This window comes from Arachis ipaensis, chromosome B9 (genome assembly GCF_059453495.1).
Source record: "Arachis ipaensis isolate K30076 ecotype BB chromosome B9, ASM5945349v1, whole genome shotgun sequence".
Lineage (NCBI taxonomy): Eukaryota > Viridiplantae > Streptophyta > Magnoliopsida > Fabales > Fabaceae > Arachis > Arachis ipaensis.
Window position 1 is genome coordinate 137101900 of NC_142444.1, and position 18067 is coordinate 137119966.

General features: G+C 34.0%; 2 protein-coding genes across 3 annotated transcripts in view; both read right to left on the reverse strand.

Annotated features, from left to right (window-relative positions):
• LOC148546497 (uncharacterized) overlaps positions 1-1591 on the reverse strand; it is a 32370-nt gene extending 30779 nt beyond the window's left edge. The window contains exon 1 of the mRNA XM_088499226.1: positions 1226-1591. The gene's annotated coding sequence lies outside the window, so the exon portion shown is untranslated. The remainder of the gene's footprint in view (positions 1-1225) is intronic.
• A 947-nt stretch (positions 1592-2538) lies between these two features.
• On the reverse strand, positions 2539-6558 carry LOC107619424 (uncharacterized). Of its 2 annotated transcripts, none has more exons than XM_016321711.3 (11): positions 6380-6558; positions 5614-5863; positions 5363-5537; positions 5120-5278; positions 4867-4960; positions 4544-4614; positions 4259-4310; positions 3791-3839; positions 3562-3696; positions 3023-3142; positions 2539-2922 (listed from the first exon to the last, which is right to left on the reverse strand). In XM_016321711.3, exons 2-11 carry the CDS (start codon positions 5814-5816, stop codon positions 2787-2789), a joined length of 1194 nt encoding a protein of 397 aa, XP_016177197.1. In that variant the 5' UTR covers positions 5817-5863; positions 6380-6558; the 3' UTR covers positions 2539-2786. The 2 variants fall into 2 exon arrangements, with proteins under 2 accessions (XP_016177197.1, XP_088356666.1); XM_088500540.1 differs by having other exon boundaries at positions 5614-5852; positions 6380-6555.
• Positions 6559-18067: the final 11509 nt, after the last annotated feature.

Genomic DNA, 18067 nt, shown 5'->3' on the forward strand with positions numbered 1-18067 from the left:
TAATCTATAAACAATGTTAAATTTATAATATTATTATTTTAATATTTATACTTAAAAAGTTAAAATAAAAACTTACATAATTAAATTGACAAAAATAGTTAACATGAAGCTCACGACGATTAACTTCTTTAATTTTTTTTAGGCATTGTGTATTTGGTTAAGTGAGAATTTGGTTCTAGGAGAGTGAAGCTTATTGAGATGAGTTTTTTACAGAGTGAAGGGAAAGAGAGTGAGAGGGATCAGTGGCGAGGGAGAGAAAAAAGAGAGGAGCCTCACACTCCACAGAAGAGACTACATGCACGACAACTGTATTTTATCACAAAACTGATCCTTAGATTTGCAAAGCACTCCTTCACCATCCATCTGCTCAGATTCAACCCTGGTCGTCCATTATTCATGGTCACAAAACTGAGGGTGGGTTTTGGGGACTCAATCTCGTTCGTCCGATCTCCACGTTTTCAAGCGCAGCCATTCGATTGTTCTCCACCATACACAAATCTGAGGGTTTGTTTTGACTCAATACCGACCCTCCAATTTCTGGTGAGATAAATCGAACCCTTCGATTTGTTATCAGTCGCTTTCCACACTCACGGATAACACAACGCTCAAATAACGGTGGAAAATACCACTCTTTCTGCAATATGAAAATTAAAAAGTGCATACTCGAAATTTCAATGTACACACCAAAGATAACCAACGATGGACAACACTAATCTGCTGTTAGATGGGCTCTGTTTCTATTAAGTTTAGTGTATATGTGGCCATTAAAATGATAAGTTGGTAATCCTTTCAATGTTTAAGGTATCTGATGTGAAAAATAACAATTTTGTTTATTTTAAAATCAATAAAATGTAATTATTAAAGGATAGAGTGTCATTTTTTTTAAGCAGAATCCCAAATAATCATTCCAATATACATTCAATTATCAACTTCCTAAGTCACTATTTTCATGTCTCATCCTAGTGTTCAAGTTCAACATCAATTTCACAATTTTATCATCTAATTCTATCGAAATAGAATTTTATCTCCTAGAAAGTGAATGTTGCAATAAATTAGTATGTAAAGTCGCTTTGTCTCTGTACTGATCTTGGATTTTATCAAGCTAGACGAAATACTCACATCTCAACTCAGGTTTCTAATTTATTGAAGATGAACAGAATAAGACATGAGTATAAAAGGAAGACTTTCAATAAACACAATTTGAAACTAAATTGCAGACGCATACCTTATACAAAGGACAACAAAAGAATCATCTATTTAGATTCTCCACTGTTTGCGACTTTAACAACATCACCTCAACGTCATGGTAGCATTTGCCACCATTGAAAGGGGTTTTTTTTATTTTTTCTTCTTTCTCTTCAACGCAGCTCCAGTGGATGATCTCCCATTGTCACTTAAGGTGTTTTTCCGTGAAGGTACTATCTTCCAATCCTCAAACTTCTAAACATGCCTTCAACCTCCCATCCTAGTTGCTACTTCTGGAGAATTTTGCAAAATTAGGGTTCAACCAAGTTAGGGCTCAAAAAGCGACGCTCTACCTTTTAATAATAATATTTTGTTGATTTTTCACATTAGATACCTTAAACAATGATAAGGAGTGCCAACTCATTGTATTAATGGCCACGTATATACTAAACTTAACGGAAACAGAACTTTTTTAATGGCAGGTTAGTTTTGTCTATCATTAGCCATCTTTGATGTATACATTGAAATTTTAATTCTTTTTTTTTTTGGTGACTAAATTGAAATTTTAATTCTGTATATGTACTTTTGTGACTTTAAAAATTTTTCATGTGTATTTTTGTCCATTTACTCTTTTTTTTTATGTATTTATTTGACTTACTTTATGCATTATACTACTTGTATATATCTTTCTTTCTTTTCTTTTTTTTTTTTAAATCAACCGTTATTAACATCCGTCGTTATTTTTAGTAAATAAATAAGTCAACAGTAATTTAAATGGGTTTTAATTTAACTAAAATATAGCCTTCTAAATCCGTTAGATATGTTTTTCAACAAAAATATTCAATGTATAGATTAAATTTGAGAGAGAAAGGAGAAAGCAAGGTTTTTCAAGTAGGAGGTGATAGGAGGTTGTTCTATATATAATTTATATTTTCACATAAATTGCAATACACTATAGGAGTTTATGTGTATTTGTGTAAAACTCTATAAGTTATAGCAGTTTATATAAAAAATAAAGAGGATCCAAATATAATTTTTTTTATTTGTTGTATTTATCTAATATTAAACAGTAATTATTTAATGGCACAAATTGCTTTACTTTTAGCTTTTTTGTTTCTTATCTTTTTTATTTTTTTTTTTGGGGGGTGGTGAAACGGGAGGGGTATAGATTACTTGGAATTGTATCATCGGTATAATTTTAGAAAAAATGAACAGTTTTAACAAAATTAATCTATGTTTAACTATTCAATTCAATTGTAATAAATTAATAATTTAATTTTAATAGACCGTGAGAAATTTTACCCATACATTAGAATTAAACACACAAAAGTGAAAGTAAAATCAAGTAATAAGTTTGTGGATAATTGGTTACTTTTGCGAATCAAATATACCCCTTTCAAGTTTGTATTATCAAGTGTGTATCTAATAAATGAACAGCTAAACTGGCAAGTAATTTAACTCGAACAAAAAACCACAAGTGATGCATGGACAACATTCCCCACCCAATGGCAATCAATAATTCCCATTTTATAATTTAATTTCACAAATAATTACACGACTAATTAATTCACAACAAAATTTGCATTAACTTGTATATGATCTCAAGTTGAAATGGCTTCTCCTTTGAAATGCTCACGCCTGCTCTCCAAGAACGCCTGCCGGAATTCTTCAAAGCTTCCATCTTGGATTGCTCCTCTTATTACATGGAAGAACCTCAAATAGTGATGGGTATTGTGTCTGCAGGATTTAATACAACACTGTCACCACTAGTACTCATAGGATACTAATACTTGTATAGTGCTATTACAACTACAATTTTAAGTAAAGAAAAACTTACATTTCTAGAAGAGTCTGTGCCAGCATTTCATGAACATTGAGTAGGTGATTGATGTATGCTTTAGTATGATTTTGGCACGTATAGCAGGTGCAGTTTTCTAAAATGGGGGACATATCTTTCCTGCATCAAAATGCAAGCACAAAACTCAGTTGAAAGAAGTGACATTTAATATGTAATCTGATTACTACTACTAACAATTCAGCTAAACAAGAACAATTAAGCATGTTTTGAAATGCATGGTCATCCGAGAAAATATAGTGAAGAGCAAACTCAAAATAGTGTATATTGATGAAATGAGAGAACGTAATTACAAATTTACAATTGATATAAACAAACAGAAGGTTTAAGTCATAGGACTATCAAGAAATCCTAATTCAGGGAAAACCAATCCTTAATGTCAATTTACAACAGAAGCAGAAATACAGAACAAAAAACAGAAAGAAAAACAAAAATAATCATAGTGAAATCTGCATAAATTATAGAGTAATCCACTACCATATAATAAAAAGAAAAGAAGGCAGTAACAATTATCATGTTACCGGTAAGCTGTTGCCCTCAAGTTAATTTTAGTCGAGTCACTTCCAATCTGGTCTGACTGTAAATTATGTTGCTCCCCGCTTTTGTCCAATGAAAAGGTTAGTGCAAATCCTCCAAGTGTGAGGGAATAGATGTACCTATGAATCATCACAAAAACCATCCTAGTTCTTTGACACCAAACACCAGGGGAATTGGGATATTGAGAAAACAGAAAGTGGAATAGCTACTTACGTTGAATCAAACAGATCAATTCCTGCGGCAATCCCCTGCAAAATCTCCTCTGTAAGGGTAATAATAACTAATAAGCTTTTATGTGCAAAAAATTTGTATATATTCAAAAATAAATATAATAAAAATTTGGTAAGCTAAAAATTTTAACTTAATCATATATATATATATGATCAAAGATGAGTTCTATTGATTAGCAGAATAGGGAGTGAACAGAATGGTAATGATTCGTTGTTTTAAAAATCGCTGTGATGGAAACTGGTATCTACTCAAGAAATCTAGATCAGAAACAGTGGTTTACTGATGAAGAACCTAATATTCCAGTGGGGAATTCAGCTTCAGAAGCATGTATACGAAGATGATAGACTGAAAAGAAAAAAAATAAATGTCTTGGGAAATACAAGGAGGTAACTACATCCATCAAGCTAAGCAGGACAATAACATATGAGTTTAATTACATAAATCATGTACCTGGGAGTCCAAGCCCACATGTTAAGCGTGGCTTCTCATCTGGCAAGATATCCTGAGAAAAAGGTTACTTAGTTAGGAATTTCAGATAAAACTCAAAAATGTCCAGCATGAATAGTAATCTCTACAAAACATCCGCACACACAAAAATAGTAACAAGAAAATCAGGTTTTACGGTTTCAGCAGTAGTCTATACTTGTCAAAATTATCACAACTTAGCTTGAACTATTACATAAAGTTCAATTAAAAAATGGGGTCTTATTGAACAACTCCTGAAATGACACTTACCATAACTTCTCTTAAAAGAGCAGGTCGCTCGTCAATGCCCTCTCCAAGTCCAAATCCTCCAATCCAATAGCCTGCATCAATGATCATAAGTAAGTTATGCATCTCAAAAAGATTTAAGTTTCAATAATTTAAGTTCCATAATGAATAACATGCATTTGTCACAGTAGAGGGACTAACGGAGCATCTTACATATAGCAGCACCAGGAAGTGAGGAGTAATTAAGGAACAGATAATGGATTGCTCTATGACGATACTTAACGTATTGATAACATCCTAATACCTCTACAACTTAGGCTAACACAAACTGAAGAAAAACAAAGAACCTGATACATTTCGCTTAGCTACCTCCTCTGCACATCGCTTCCTTTCTTCCAAACTTGTGCCTCCAACGATGGCACCAAAGATAGATCCAGCTGCCTGAATGTTGAGATCAAAATTAATGAATTTATCTCTTTGTCTTAATTTTTTTGCTAGAAAAGAAAAAAAGCAAGAAGGAAGACAAGATATCAACTATCTCAATCACAAGAAATGAATTCATAACACAGCTAGAGAGGAAAATCATAAACTGTCCTTTACCGGATACAACGAAATGCAGTCATCAAGCCATCTCAAAGTTCTATCTACCGAGGTTTTGTTCCTTTTCTCAGAGACCCAAGCAGGTACTTCATCTGCCAAAGATGCCCATATATTTGGCTTCATGCAGGATATCATTTCAATATAATCTTTAGGTTTAATCTGGTCATGTCAAAATTTAGAATTAGAAAGATATACAGTACTATCATAAAGACAATATTCAAACCCAAGTGGCAATAAATTTACCAATAGACGGCCACAAGGTGTCTCGAAAGAAGCTCCAAGTCTGGTAGCTGCTTTGGACTCAGGAAGGCACTGTATAGAATCCCTGGGTACAGCTGCAATTCCATGTTGTTTCAAACCAAGCATTTGGTGAAGGCCTCCTATTTTTGATATAGTGGTTGTAGAGAGTCCTTCCAAACTAGAGAAGTAGACAAGAGAAAATAATGAGAGGGCATTATGCGAAGATTGTGAACATGAGTGTGTCTACAACTTACAAGTGCAGAGGAGAAACTTGAAGGAGGTTGGAATCAGGCGATGGGAGAGAAGGGAGAAGCTCAGGGGAGATGAAGTGAGGGAGGCCTTTTCGAGTAGCCAGGAGAAGAGCGGGGGTTTCGATTGGCGCCGGGCAGCTTCCCACCTCGAGTACTCCCACCCGAGCGCCACTGCTACTCAATGCTTTCTTCACTGCAAACTTCATTTGCAGAGTGCAGTTGCAGCACCTATGTCCTATGTGCTATGATAATGCTGATGAATCAAAACGATGTCAAACTCTGAATTCACTAAAATTCAAGTTGCGTCAAAAACATTTAATCCCAAATGGAAGTCCAGATCATAAAAATTACCATCAATAAGAAAGATAGCGCAAAACTCAAAAGAACTTAATCTACATTAAGCACAACCATCACAAAAGTTTGCCAGACACTCATTTCAAAACTATACTTCACCTCATACCAATAGAAACAAAACACCTCCATTGGTTCTAGTAATCTTAGTAACACTCTATTATGCCATTCATTCTTACTCTAATTTACGTAAAGGTACCAATAAAATGCCTTTTGGAAACTTATGCTTAAAATTTAACAAAACAATAGCCAAAAAAGGAAAAAGAAAAAAAAAAAACTAAGAATTTGATATAAATCTACCGGCCAATATTAATTAGTAAGCTAAGTTAAGGTTCAATCACTACATAAGCCAAATAGGAAAAAAAAAAAAAGAAGTAGAATGAAGCAAATAGAGTCAGCGTCTAATGAAAAAACCTACGCAATTGTGGTGGATGAGAGGCGAAGCTCTTGCGGCGGCGCAACTGAGGTCGTGGTGGCAGATAATCAAACGGCGCCGGAGACGAGGATGGCGGCGGAAGGAAAAAGGTAAGGGTTTCCAAACCGTTATTATTCAAAAGTTTTCTATTTACAATTCAAGACCTGAGAATGAGCGTGAGTAATTTTCTTAGGAAAAGTATGGAAAGTCAATAGAGGTTTAAGGAGTATTAAAAATATAATTATTAGTATTATTTTTTTTATTAACATAAGTTTTTTAGATGAGTGGTTTCATGATATAGTATTAGAATTTATCCTTTTGAAATGAATGACTTTATCTCTAATATCTTATTCTAAATATTATGGATAATGTTCATTTTGTAACTCATATAGTCTATTATACACATTATATAAATAAATCATTGGCTCCTTAAAAAGACACATTTTCTTAATACTTTTCAAATGTTATAGTATAATTTTTAGAAAAGATGACAAAATTTTTAAACTAAATTGCAAATTATTTACTTCACACATGCAGTTTTTACTTTTTAGAAAGTTTTGATAAATTTTAGAATTTTTCATTTTATTTTTGAACACACACCATCATCAAAATAATATATTTTAATTTATAAATTAAATAAAAATAACAACAATAAAAATTCCAATTCACTACTTTTCTTTCGTTCCATAATAAATTAAAATTTTGATAATAATAAAAATAGTCATATAAAAAATGAGAAAATTTTGGAACCAAATTATGTTAACCAATATTTTTTTTAAAATCAGCCAATAATTATTAATATACGGTTTTTTTCCCCTTTCTTCCTCTCAACCCTTTTCTTTCTCAACAAAAAACTTCCAATTCACTACTTTTCTTTTTCATTCTTTTCATAAGAGCTACAAAAAAACAAAGGGTTTACCTATAGAAAAAAAAACGTGACTAAAGTCCATAAAAACTGTACAATTAAATATTGGTCACCAAAAAATATTCATGGCTAATAAAAAGATTGTATTCTCAGTTTGTCATAATTTTAGTGTTATAAGTCACAATTTTAAATACTGTAGAAACTTTTGAAGAGTCATAATTTATACATTATTTTCCACACTTAATACTATGGTTAAATAAAAATAATCAAATAAAAATTATAATTTTACCGCATTTTATTCGTAGCTAATTTATGCGGGTCGTGTTTTTTAGCCGTTATTTTTTCGTGGCTACTATCGAATTATTTAGCCATATTATTTCCGTGACTAATTCTGATTTTTCTACGTGCCATCCGTAGCTAATTTGTACTAATTAATTAGATTTTTTCGTAACTAACTTTGATTTTTTTTTTTTTTTAGAATTTGTAGCTTTTATCGTAATTTGATTGTGGCTAATTCAACCGTTTTAATATATTAAAATTATATTTATATATAACATTAATAACAAATTTAGTTTTGAAATACACAAATTGGACATTTATTGCATTGAAAAAGAAAGACATAATAATTAAAATTTATTATTTATATAAATAAAATAATAATAACAATTCAAGTCTAAATTTCTATATTTTTTTTCTATATAATAAGAAATAAAAGAAACTCTAACGTCTTCTAAAGTAAATCTACCTAAATTTTCAACTAATACTTATCAAATACACCAATTAAATGTGTGGCATGTCACTGAATAGAGTAGACACTTCATCATATTTTGATAACAAAAATTTATACAGAACTACTAACTGAATTTTGGTTTCTTCATATTCATCTGCCCTTTTTTTTTTTAATTTTCAACCCACTTTTCTAAATATATCATATGTTGCTGAGATATGTTGGAGACTCCACCAGTTGCAAACTCAAAACACATGTTTAGATTTATCAAATCCTACCGAATATACAATACTACTAAAATCATGCACACACCCTACATTATTAGCACCAAAGACCTTTTCAATTGTATCATTCGGATGAGCCAACACTTTAGAAAGAACTCCTTCAACTGCAATATGCTCTTGATCTTCAGGCAAATATTCTAATATTTGCTCCTATACAAAAAAAAAAAAAAATAGATTAGTGTATACAAACATAGGAGGAAACAAACATAGGCAGATATAGTACTACAAACAAGTAGCGTACTAACAACTTAAAACTACCATCAATGACCAATTTAATATGAAAAGAAAATATTGAAATATCTAAAGTATATATTCTTACTTCAATGTAGTTCTACTATTTTTTGTGTCATCTTCAGACATCTTGTAACGATCCACATTTTTTAAAATCTAAATATAAATAAGTTATAATTTATTTTATTAATTGGAGTTCCTTATTTTCAAAAATTATTTTATTAAAAGTAATTAAATTAATTTTATAACTATTTAAATTCAATTAAATTCATATTCTTATATAAGTTTTTGCTATGATAAAATATTTTACATAATTAAAATTATACTTCTAATAGTTTATAAGTAATGAAAATTATATATATATTAATTTGAGTAATTGATATTTCTAATTTAAAAATAGAGTTTAGTTAATAATATTATTATCAAGCTCGATATTCATCGATATGAGTAAATGTCGGTACTCTTCGGTGAACTTAGCTTTGCTAACGCTTCATCGTATATCTTTTATTCTTATAATCATTATGTTACTAATGTCATTTATATTAGTAACTCATATATATAATTACTTGTGTTTTAATATATTCAATTTTCATAGTTATCCGTTTAATTTTCAATTTTCATAGTACTCCTATTTATAACATGAACCGTTGACTGAGCAGCTTAATGCCGTGACACTCAACCCCCTTCATTTAATGCCTTGACACCTCGTTACCATCACTAATTAGTCATCATCCTTCAGCCGCATGATCCATTTTTGAAGGAAAAAGAAAGAGAACCCGAGAGAGAGAAAATCAGAAAAGAACGTGCTTCCATGAATGCCATGAACTTTTGAACTTGATTTTTTGAGATCCGTAACTCCAATAAAAAAATTAATCCGTTCAAAGTGTTCGTATCTTCCTCTTCTCATGTTGACGTCACTTTTGTCAGAGAGAAATTAATGGTAGAGCTGTTGTCCCTCCATGCAAAGTTCGGCCGAGGGAGCCTCGGAGGTGGAGTAGCCAATTTTGACGTTTTCTTCTTCAATTTCTCGTTCAGAAACCTTCCCTGAAGCTTCTGTTGTTGTGATTTCTGCATGGAGGTAAAGTTTGATAATTTTATAATAATTAATTATAAATTTGATAAGTGAATGTTTGTTTGATTGATTATTGTTTGAATTTGATTAAGTTTATGTTGATTTTTTGTTGAATTATTGTTGTTTGCTTGAGATTTTGGTTCGGCTATGTATGAACAGCCAGTTGGGGTGTTTTTATTATTTTGGGGCTGTTTTGATGTGGTATTTCGAGATAAATTTGATGAGGTTTGATGACCGCGAGATTAAATTAAAAGTTGTGAAAAATCAGTTACCGAAATCGTTGAAAAACTAGTTAAAAATCAAGTAATTTTGATGAACTTTTGATGAATTTGATTTGGTTATTTGAAAAATATAAAACCTTCATGTTTTGACTATTTTGTGGCTAAAATATAATTAAGAAAGATTTTTGGGGTTGGAAGTTAAATAAAAAAAAGTTTGTGAGTTAAAATAGAATTTTCAAAAGTTTAGTGATTAAAGTGTAATTTTTAAAAAATTTGGGGGTTAAAATGAATTTTTAAAAGTTTTAAGAATTATATTAGCTGATTTTGAATTATTAAAGAAAATGATTTGATTTTGGAAGCGATTGGATTTTGAGTTGGTTTGATTTTGAAAGAGATTTAATGTTAGGATTGGTTCGATTTTGTAAATGATTTTGCTGTTGGAAATGGGTTGGATGGGACCGAGAAGGGTGACAAGATCCGAGTTTTAGGAGAGGCGCTGCCGAAACTTTTAGAAAAATTTTGAGAAGTTTTATTTTGGTTAATTTGGATTGAAGAATTATATTATTTGATTTTGATTTATTTAAGAAAATAATGAATTATGTTTGAGTTTAAATGATTTGATTTTGAAATGAGATTAGTTGTCACTCCCCTAAAATTCTAGAGGCCTTGCCGAGAGATTTAACTAATAAATGATTATTCTTTTGTCTTTTGAAAGAAGAGTTGAGTTTGGAAAGAAAAATTGGTTTTAAGTGAAATGGTTTTGAAGGTTTTTGGAGAATGTCACAAAGTGGATATTTAAGATTTGAATTACCGGGTAAGATACAGTGGTGTTGTCTATTTGCTCCGGGAAAGGGATGAGGAAGGAGAATGATGAAAACTGAGTTTACATTATGAAATTGAATGAATAGGATAAATGAAGATGATTGATGATGAGTATGTCTGCATTTTCTCTCTGGTTGTAAGGGTGACAGGACACCTATTCCCTCTAATGGTGACAGGGCACATAATCCCTCTAATGGTGACAGGGCACGTATTTTCTCTAATGGTATTAATGCGCAACAGAGAGACAGTGTCCGGATTAGCTATCGGACATGTCGGATTTGGCTATATAACCGACAAATGAGCTCATTAACCATAGGACAGACATGCATTATACTTGTTTGTGCATATTTATTTGGGAGTGTGTTTCCTGTGATTGTGGGTGTGCTACATGATTGTTTGATTTCTGTGTTATTTATTTGTTAAATCTAAATGTATTTTATTGCTCGTTGCTGTTGCCTATGGTAATAAAATAAACATAACTATACACCTTGACCCTACTAAGAACTCCCCAGTTCTTATCCCCTATTTCCACTCCTTTCAGCGTACAAAGGTTTAGTGCAGAGCTAAAGGAGCATAGAAGATTATGTTTAGGAGTTGAGTTGTTAGAATTTATTTTTCCCTCACCTTGTTAGTTAGAGTTTTATTTAGAGGGGTACGTTTTGTAAATGCTTTCGTATGTAATACTATAATGTATAATTAACATTAAGTATGTGAATATGTGTTGTTTGTTCTTGTTAGAAAGTTTTTAAGTTTCTAGTAGAACCATCAATAGGTTTACGCGTAAAGGTTCATACCTTATTATTTAATATATGAGAGTCGTCATAATACCCCGCTATCAAAGTGGCGCACCCGAAAGTATGACATTCTGATAGTAAGGGTGATACACATCTTATCCCATCTGCTAATTGAAATTGGACACAGCATTGCTCTACGGGCCATTAGACCTAGAAACCTCACGAATAAGTTAGTGTCGTTATCTCGATCTTGCCCATGGCCATCTAAGTTTCTTTTTCAAATGCCAAATTTGAATTGCTATTATTTTGCGACTGTTGATTTCTCCATAATAGTGTCTACAACTAAATACAAAATTGAAGAAAAAAATAAACCAAATAAGTGAACTCACAAAATACAGATTGTCTAGACCTTTGACATTCACAACTAAAGTGTCATTGTGATCTTTTCTTGCAGGTGCAATTGGTTCCGTTATCACCCTATCATAGTCATTCGTCATATTTATATCCAAAGAACTATAAGAAAAACGCTGAGTACTGTCAAAAAAAGGAATAAAATCCGATGGAAAAAATCTTGTCGGTAACATGATACCGGCGGATTTTTGCGTCCGACGGTAATTTCTGTCGGATTTGACGACGGAATATGGGTAGTAAGAAAACCGAATCTATTGAACATTACCATAAAAAATTTTCCAACGGTAACGTTGGCGCCATATCATACGTCTCCGCGCCATCTTACCTGGCGCCAACATTACCGGCAGATTAATCCGAGGGTAATGCTGACAGAATTTTTTTATTTTTTTTTTTAAAATTGACTAGTTGTTACCGTCGATGTATTCCGACGGTAGTGTTTTTTATTTTTTATTTTTAATAATCTTTTCCCATCCATCTATAATGTACCTTGGTAATGAATAATTGAAACAGTGATTTAAACCTATTGTGAAATATCAAACATATAAACTAAAAATACGGAATGATGGTAGTTGAAATATTTGAAACAATGGTAATTATATTACATTCTTCTCAAAGTTTGGTAAATAATACATATTATAGAACTACATTTACATTAACCCTATTCAGATTCTTCATCTTCTTCCTCTGGTTCACCATCCTTCTCTTCTGAGATAGTTTCCTGATAATCGAACTTGTCTCCTCTTATTCGTTGCCATCGACCCCGTCTTTTCTTAAAGATCGTCGTCCTTTGGTTGTAGTGTGTCGTCATCTATTCCCAGGTCAATGATGTTATCGTCCATAATAGCCGACCTAAGGGTGATCGGCTCACTGGTATCAACCACCGTTTTCGAAGGAGTTGGGTCATCAATCTGGTAAGGTTCCTGATCTTCTGTCTTATCATCAGACTCGATGCAACCTCTTGGCTTAGTCTTAACCACAACCACCCAACTAGACTTGTATGAACCTGGATAAGGCAAATAGTATACTTGTCGTGCATTTTGAGGTAGAATAAAAGGATCGTAGTGCCTATATTTCCGGGTTACATTAACTTCAGTGATATCATAGTCCTTGTGCTTTCGTGTTCCTTGTCACGAACTTGGATCATACCATTCACATTTAAACATGCACACCTTGTATGTAGTGCGATAGAAATACTCTAATTTAATTATGTTATGCAACACAACAAACCAATCAGAATGAGTCCCGCCTTGAATCCTCACGAACCCAAACTCCGGTGTTATCTGTTTTCTTTCCAATTGACCACTGTAAAGAATGGAACCAATATCCATTAACACTGTATATTGGGTAGCTAGTGTCCTTATTCATTGGGTCCCAACTAAGTGCAACTAGTTTCGAATATGTTGTGTAAGTTAGATCACTACCCTAGAACCGAAAGATTGCGACTGTCTATTAGCAACGGTTAGGCCAACAGCCATTATATGCTATTTTAATGGTGGTTACTACGACAGTTTTGAGAGGTGCAACTGTATGCTCCTAGTTTGCCGGCGGTTTGGAGAGAAATACCGCTAGTGTGTCCTTTTTTCTTTGTGTTCTGCCTCTCTTGCTCTCGTTCTCTCAGTCTCGTTCTTTTTTCCTCACTGCCTCTTCTTTTCTCTCGAGTTTTCTCTCAATCGTTTGTGACTTTCGTTCTCTCTAACCTTCCTGCGAACCTTCATTGCCACCAACCACGTCACAGGCACCCTTTCCTCTTTTTGGAAAAGAGCCCCCCAAAAATCTTTGCTAACCCTAACCCTTACTCCATGAGCTTCGATTGGCGCTGCTTCTTATGGCTCTGACCTTGAAGCGGTGCTCCTTTGCTTCCTCTTTTCCTCCAAATCTACTTTATCTGTGGTTTGAATTTGTTGCAGTTGCACGAGCTTCTTGCCACAGTTGCCTCCGGCCTCCGTCACTGCTAGACCCGTCCCTATCACCACCCATCTCAGGTTCTTTTCCTTCTTCCTTTTCTTCTTTACTTGGGTCTTTATTTTTTTATTCACCTTTTTATTTGGATTCTTGGATTTGTCAATTTATTAAACACCGAAAGTTATGTTTTCAATTAACAACTTAAGCAATCAAAGGTGATTTGAGGAGTAATTTTTCTCTCCATATTTTCTATTCAATAGATTATTTATCTTAAATTTTCCATGATTTGAATGCTAATTTTGAAGAGTTAGATGAAGATGATGAATTCCTTTTTTTTATGATTTTGAGTGCTATATGTAAGACCCAGAACCTTTGGAAAAGGGCTATCATTAGCTAATTTCAAATTCAGTATTTCTGTAGCTTTAATTTCAGAAATTATCTTATTAAAGATAATTAGAGCAAGTTTTAATTTATTGAATTTGAAACAAGTTATAGTTATTATCCAATTTTATAATTATTGGATTATTTTCTATATTTAAATTATAAAGTTGACAGTTATGAAATAATAGGGATTTTACATGGTTTGGACTAAATAATTAATATTTTAAAATATTGATACTGCTGTTTTGGAAAAAATAGAGGATTTAATTATATTACTTCTAATTATTTGATTTGGACATTCTATTGAAAATAAAATTATAAAATTGATGAGTAAATAGTATTTTTATACATTATTATTGTTGGATTAGAATTTATTTCTAATTACCATATTATCCCTATTTCTATTTGAAATTACAAAAGTAACCCTAACCTTAATTTTTGAAAATGAAACCCTAACCCTGAAACCTTAACCCATGACCCGGTTCCCTCTAGCCACACCCCCAACCTTTCCTTGCCCTCAGGAGCGGCAACACACGTAGGGTTTTCCTTTGTGTTCCCTGAAAGAAAGGAACAAAGAAAGAAAGAGAAATCTGAGGGGGGAGTAGAGGAAATCGAAGGAGAAGGAGGGGAGGGGGCCATTGCCGCCACCTACATCGCGCGCTACGCCGGCCTGGAACCACCACCGCCGTCGCGTCCTACCTCGCCGCCACTGAACTCGCGCGCAGGGATAGAGAGAAGATGGCGAAAGGGAGCCACCGCGGGGAAGCCATCACCGCCTGCCACCGTCACCGAGCGTGGGGCCTTCGCCGTTCTCCTCGTTGCCGACCAGCTCATCGCGTCCCGCCGTGCGCCGTCACTGCCAGCTTCCACCTCCATTGTGGTTGACTATGGATGATAGTGGACGAAACTGCCTCCCTCTCTGCCGCCGAGGTCCTCCGCTGCTGTGTACAGAGAAGAGCAGTGCTGCGCGAATCAAGGAAAGGAGGTGCCTTTCTGCCTTTGCTCCTGGGTTTTGGAATCCAACTAAACGCCGCTGTCGCTGTTGGAGTTGATGTTGCTCTGCCCTTGCCCTGGTTCCATCTTGAACCGTGAGAACTGCTACTATTGGGTAAGCTTTATCCTGTTTCTGATTCCCTCTTATTCCATCAATTCGTTTCTACCTAGAGGCATTGTTGCTGACACTAGTCGTATTGAATAAAATGGTTATAGTAAGTTGCATTACCAATTCCCTTACCGAAGGTAGTTTCTGGCTACGTTTGGAGATTTCTGTTGTAACTAGCATTCGTTCTGGGACTGTTTCATCTGTTGCTGGAACTACTAACGGAGCAGGCTGACTCACAGTGATTCTGGCTGCCAAGGGCGGTTCTGTGGCTGTCGGAACCACCGCTGAGGTTTCTGTTCTTTGGTTCAGATGGTATTCTTTAGTTACAGTAAGTATCTCTGTATTGAAACCTCCCCCGTTCATATCCCGCTATGTGTTTTAAGGCTTTCACAATAATAATATTTTCTAGGATTAAGTTATCGGAGCCACATGTGCGCGTAAGGGTTGTATTTGCTGCTCAAAAAAATGAACAAAGCTGTGATGCAAGCTGCCGGTAACTTCAGGTTGATAGAGACTTCCAGTGACGCATTTGGGTTATGGAATTTGTGTTTAGAGGTAGGGGCGCTTTCCGAAAACTACATTTTTTTTATATTGGAATTATTACATATGGATACTGATGTGAGACAATGTGTATTTGGTGATTGTATCAGCCTTATGTATTGTTTGATTGTCTCGGATGATTATGAATGTTGATTGGTTGGATTATTGTGCAGTTTTGTGAAATAGAATGTTTTTAAGTCGATTCTTTTAAAGATTTGAGATCGAGCTTAATCCGTTGAGAATTGATTTGAATTAAGTTAATTTTCTTGATAATGTGAAAAGTCGAATACACTTTCGAATTCAGCCTGGTTTAATTTAATTGACTTGGTTTTGATAAATGATTTGTTGATGAACCGTTTCTTTAAAGCTTCAGAAATGAGTTTAACCGGCTGATAATAATTTGGTTTTGAAACGGTTTCCTTGAAATATGAAAATGAGGTGGCTGTTGGATTTAGCTTGCCTTGAACTGATTTTGGATTTTGGGCTGTTGAAAAAGATTGTGAAACGGTTTAGTTGGGACCCGAACCGGGTAGCAAAGTCCAAGTTTTAGGGGAGGTGCTGCCGAAATTTCTATAAAATCCGAGTCTTTATTGAAATGTTGTCTGGAAAAATGATGAGTTAAAGACTTCTACTATTTTATTTGAACTATCAAGAAAAGGATGATTCATGCTTTTGAAATGAATTATTAAAGAGGAAATTGTGATTTAGTCTTGTTCCTTAAGAAAAGCATTGTATCTCTTTTGGGAGAAAGTTATTTAGATGAAACTTATGTTTTAAAGCTGTTTTAAATGTGACAAGGGCTATGCCTTTAAATTTGACTTGAGGGTTTCAATTAGAGGGGTTTCAGTGACTTTGAAAGAACCTGAACGTCTATTGACAAGTTTCATTTTAAAATATTTTGGGAAAGGTTTTAAGTACTCCTTGAGTTCTGCATTTTTGCAAGATTAAAACAATTTCTGAGCAGTTTGAAACGCTTTAGAATTTCTCATGGGGTTGAAGTTGGTTTTTGTTTAAGTAAAGGAAACGGCTTTGAAAAGTGTAATTGATTACATGACTCGGTTTGGCTTAGATCCTATTTTATTACTCAAATCAGAAAGTCAAGGTTTTAATGATTTTAAATGAATTTGACGAAATGAGTTATGTTATTCTCCCCTAAAGACTTGAGACTCTGCCGAGAAATTTTTGTTATAAAATCCCAATGTTGGATGGATGATTTTGAATGTTTCAAAATGAATCTTTAACTTTTTATGGTTATGAAAGTTTTGGAAAGAGGATGCCGAGAGTGGATTTGTTTTAAAAAGGGAACTTACTTTAAATAAAAGGGCCTTGTGAGCCTGAGATGATTTGAGAAATGAGAATTTTAAAGCCAAGGCTGGAAAGGATTAATTTTTGAATCCTTTTTTATTTCAAAGTAAAGTGGATTGAGAAAAAGTGATTTATGGCTTAAATGCCAATTTTATGAATTTGATGATGTTGAGTGGTGGAAGTGCTATTTTGTTATGAGTCGGAATGGCTGTGTATGATATTGAGTTATGGCTGATTGCCAAATGAGTTATCAGCCGTATGGCTGACTATGAATTATGAATTTAAGCCGGATGGCTGAGATGGATGTTGATCCATGGCTGAGAATGAATGCATATATGCTGAGATATTGATAATTGTGATTTTGCACTTCTACTATCCGAGACACAAGTTCCCTGGGAGAAAGCAATGGCTAGCCACCACGTGCTCCAAGTGGAGACTCGAGACTCTGTTGACTCTATGTCGTAAGGGTGGCCGGGCACTGTAAAAGCCTGGATGAGCTCGCCCCCGTGAATATACACCAGTGAGGGTGTTGGATATGGATTATGATTATGATCATGATAATGATCGAGAATAACTCAAGTTGGGGATGCACGACAGAGGGACAGTCCAATGGTTAGCTCTCAGGACTTGTCGGGTTGTCTCTATAACCGACAGATGATATCATCAGCCACTAGGACAGGCATGCATCTATGTGACATCGTTTGGGTGTGCATATTGTACTTGGTTTACCTTTATGACTACTTGTGATTAACTGCTAATTGTTCTACTTGCTGTAACTGTTTGTTTGTGATTGATCCTTCCTACTTGTGTTTGCGAATAAAACTCTGTTAGATTGTGGTGGATTGGTTGCTGTTGGATTGTTTTGGGCCTAAGGCCATGGTTGAAATGAGATGGACCGATGGTTGGTTTCGGTTTTGTGTTTCTGGTTTGGAAAAGTTGAAAGGCTAATTTGGTTCAGCATAGATAAGCCTTTTGAAAGGCTTTTGAATCTTGTTTTAAATGAATAGTTTTCTCTTTCAGAAAAGATTTTCGACTTTACTTTTAATGTAAACCGTTGTTTTTGAAAAGAGGCATAAGATGGTTATTAATTATTG